This window comes from Lactuca saligna, chromosome 3 (assembly GCF_052625555.1).
Source record: "Lactuca saligna cultivar CGN05327 chromosome 3, ASM5262555v1, whole genome shotgun sequence".
NCBI classification, from domain to species: domain Eukaryota; kingdom Viridiplantae; phylum Streptophyta; class Magnoliopsida; order Asterales; family Asteraceae; genus Lactuca; species Lactuca saligna.
In genome coordinates, this window is record NC_136419.1 from 120291657 (window position 1) to 120294932 (window position 3276).

The following is a 3276-nucleotide window of genomic DNA, read 5'->3' on the forward strand; positions in this document are numbered from 1 at the left end:
GTATTTTTTTTTCTTCAAAATAATGAGAAATCGAAGGAAAATTATTCCAAACTTACAATTTGGTGATTTTTAAAATTTCAGTCACGTCAATACTTTCTTTCACGTATTATTATTCTGATTAAAGTTGTAAACACATATGAAGTTCCACGTCTAAACCAAAATCAAATTAGGTCTCGATTTTCCCATATTAATTACGGACAATATATATATATATATATATATATATATATATATATATATATATATATATCAAAATTGTCGGTTCACGCCTGTTCTTCTTCTTCCTAATTCAGACCTCATGATCCATGGCTATCAAGTTCAAACTTTAGTTAGGCATTGTTTGTTGATGCACTTTATGATTAGGCAAACATATTTGGTAGTAGTTTAATTATGCCTATCCTAAAAGCTAAAAAAAAACATCCTCGAATTATGCTCGGTAAAAAACTTCGATTTACAAACAAAGTCTATTATGCATTATATAATGTTAGATTATGTTTCCATAATTCTTAACATTCCGTTACTTAATTGTGTATACATGATCAAAACACGAATATATAGCACCTAGTGAGTTCTTTCACATAAAAGATAAAACCAAATCCGTTTATGGTTTAGGGGTTCTTTTAACTTTCCAAAATATTAGTTCTTTTTGCTCAAATTATTAATTAAAACTATGAAATAAGATAATGACACTAGTGAGCTTGTTTTCTAACTAAATATTATTATTATTAATATAAAAAATTAGCATCACATTGCAGGTGAATATATAGAATCTCTAAGGAAATTGCAATAAAATCAAATATTTGAAAAACCCACCTCACCCCACCCCACCCCACCCTACCCCGCCCCCGCCCCACCCTACCCCATCCCACTCCCCTCTCTTATCTCTTTGAGGTTTAAAAAGAGCTTATTGCTGTTTCTCTAGTGTCTTTGCCACCCCCATGTTCCTTTCTACTTCCAAGATCCATACCCATAAGAGTACTCGGATTATACACGCAGACAGCTATCAATTTCAGCAGCTTATTGTGAGCTCTGTGAGTTTCGCCTAACTTTACGCATTAAAAAAAAGGTTTCTTTTTCCCCCCACTGACATGTCCTTCCTCCCACCTGAACCCATGTTTTTTGGCTATGAAGATGACCACCACCCTCCTCATGACTTCCAAGGTTTTTCCTTCTCTTTCTCTCTCTAGATCTGCATGTGGGTTTCTTGATCATCAAGTATAATCATAAGGTTATATAATTTAATGGGTTTGCCTTACTTTCTTAAATAATTGTGTGTATGTAGGTGTTCAGACACTCTTGATGAGAAGATCCATGTCTTATTCCGGGATAGACAGGTGTGAAGAAACGCGAGGTCATGGTGCAGCCGATGATGACATGTCAGAAGACGATGGATCGCAGCTTGGAGAGAAGAAGAGAAGGTTAAATTTGGAACAAGTTAAAGCTCTTGAAAAGAGCTTTGAATTAGGTAATAAACTCGAACCCGAAAGGAAAAGTCAACTCGCTAGGGCTCTTGGGTTGCAACCAAGGCAAGTCGCCATATGGTTTCAAAACCGAAGGGCTCGATGGAAGACCAAACAATTGGAGAAAGATTACGATATCTTGAAGAGACAGTTTGAGTCTGTGAAAGCTGATAATGATGCTCTCAAGAACCTAAACAAGAAACTTCATGCAGAGGTAAGAATTACAATACACTAGCTTAATTGTTGGATTCTTGAAAATTTTTACATGGGTATTGTTAATATCTATTTCTTTCTTCGAAATCATTATAAATTCTTTCAAAAGTCGAATCTTTACGACATGGGTAGTTCTAAAATTGGGTTAAAGATACATGTTTAATCATCAAGATTCATTTTTTTTTTCTTCAGTTATTGGCTGTAAAAGGTGGAGATCAATCAAATGGGGTTAGACCCATAAATCTAAACAAAGAAACCGAAGGATCATGGAGTAATGGAAGTGAAAACAGCTGCGATCTCAACACAGTAGCAGGCACCATGACACCATCGGAAGAGAGCCCGATATTTTACACACAAATATCGAACAACATGTACCCTACAATGTCATCTATGGGTCAAAATTCATCGGGTCTAACACAATTTCTACAAAATTCTTCAACAACAGATCTTCTTAGCCAAAGATTAAACCAAACAGTTGCAAACGAAGGCTTCTGTAACATGTTCAATGGTATTGAAGATCAACAGGCTTTTTGGCCATGGCCGGAGCAGCATCCTCAACATCTTCATTGAAGTTCATGACTGGATTTTTTGCTACATGAAAATCCCATTTTTTCGATTTAAATTTGATACGAGCACCCATTTTGCAATTTAATTGGTGTATAGAATTGAATTATATGCATTTTATTTTGATTATTTAAAGGGGAAATGGAAAATACGCATCGTCAATTTCTTGTCATAAATTAAATCCAAGTATATATAAAATGTTTTTTTTTTTTTTTCTAAAGAGATTCATGTGACATGTTTAATTATTAATTATATATTCTAATTCTAGTTTGGCCTATGTCTATATATTTAATTATTCTCGCATACATTTTAATGGAAATTCAAGAGTATTAATAATTTCAGATATAATATTTCGAATTTTCTTTTATATATTTAATTTTTGGTGTGGAACGATAGGGCTTATCGCTTTTCAAATTCACTTAGATCATAAACATACATCTTCTTGCTTCTGAAAATTTTCTATTTTGTGATTTTGCGCTGTACATGTGTACAAACTTACATGGCAGTTATATTTTAATAGTTTAAAAAGTGTAGTAGCAATTTTCACGTCAAATTAAAACCCAGGTATGTATTTGAAACCAGTTTATTCCAATTTAATCGAGAAAAATATTTGAAAACTAAACCATTGTTATAAATTAAACCAAGATCTAAAACCTTACCACTATAAAACGTCGAGTTTTGTGTTTAATGGGGAACAAAAAAGTAGGGTGTATATAGTGAAGGGAAAGGACTGAAAGAGAAAAAAGAAAGAAAAAAGCTAAAAGGAATCGAAGCACGTTTCGCAAAGAAAGCAACCTGCCAAACACAAAAAACCATCCTCCGTTTTTTTCCAGTTAACCCGAACCCACCCCCCATCAACCCATCAAGAGAGTCAAATCATAAAACTGTAACGCGTTATATTATTTATTTTATTTAGATAATTGAATTATGTCTTATACATGTTAGTGATGCTAGTCATTGTATACATAAAAAAGAAAGTAGTTTTTTTTTAACTATAATTTATTCTAAGGTTGAAGCTTATTACATGAATGAAACTCCA

At 33.2% G+C, this 3276-nt stretch overlaps 1 protein-coding gene across 2 annotated transcripts; it reads left to right on the top strand.

Annotated features, from left to right (window-relative positions):
- The first annotated feature begins 924 nt into the window (after positions 1–924).
- On the top strand, positions 925–2399 carry LOC145037177 (homeobox-leucine zipper protein ATHB-23-like). Of its 2 annotated transcripts, none has more exons than XM_078985769.1 (3): positions 925–1161; positions 1283–1674; positions 1866–2399. In XM_078985769.1, the coding sequence occupies exons 1-3, from the start codon at positions 1089–1091 to the stop codon at positions 2241–2243; spliced, it is 843 nt and encodes a 280-aa protein (XP_078841895.1). In that variant the 5' UTR covers positions 925–1088; the 3' UTR covers positions 2244–2399. The 2 variants fall into 2 exon arrangements, with proteins under 2 accessions (XP_078841895.1, XP_078841896.1); XM_078985770.1 differs by having other exon boundaries at positions 1098–1195.
- Positions 2400–3276: the final 877 nt, after the last annotated feature.

Bases quoted from the DNA above. Each gene is read 5' to 3' on its own strand.
- LOC145037177 (XM_078985769.1), top strand. From the start codon at position 1,089: ATGTCCTTCCTCCCACCTGAACCCATGTTTTTTGGCTATGAAGATGAC. The intron at 1,162-1,282 runs GTTTTTCCTTCT...GTGTGTATGTAG, and splicing joins CCCTCCTCATGACTTCCAAG to GTGTTCAGACACTCTTGATG. The intron at 1,675-1,865 runs GTAAGAATTACA...TTTTTTCTTCAG, and splicing joins ACAAGAAACTTCATGCAGAG to TTATTGGCTGTAAAAGGTGG.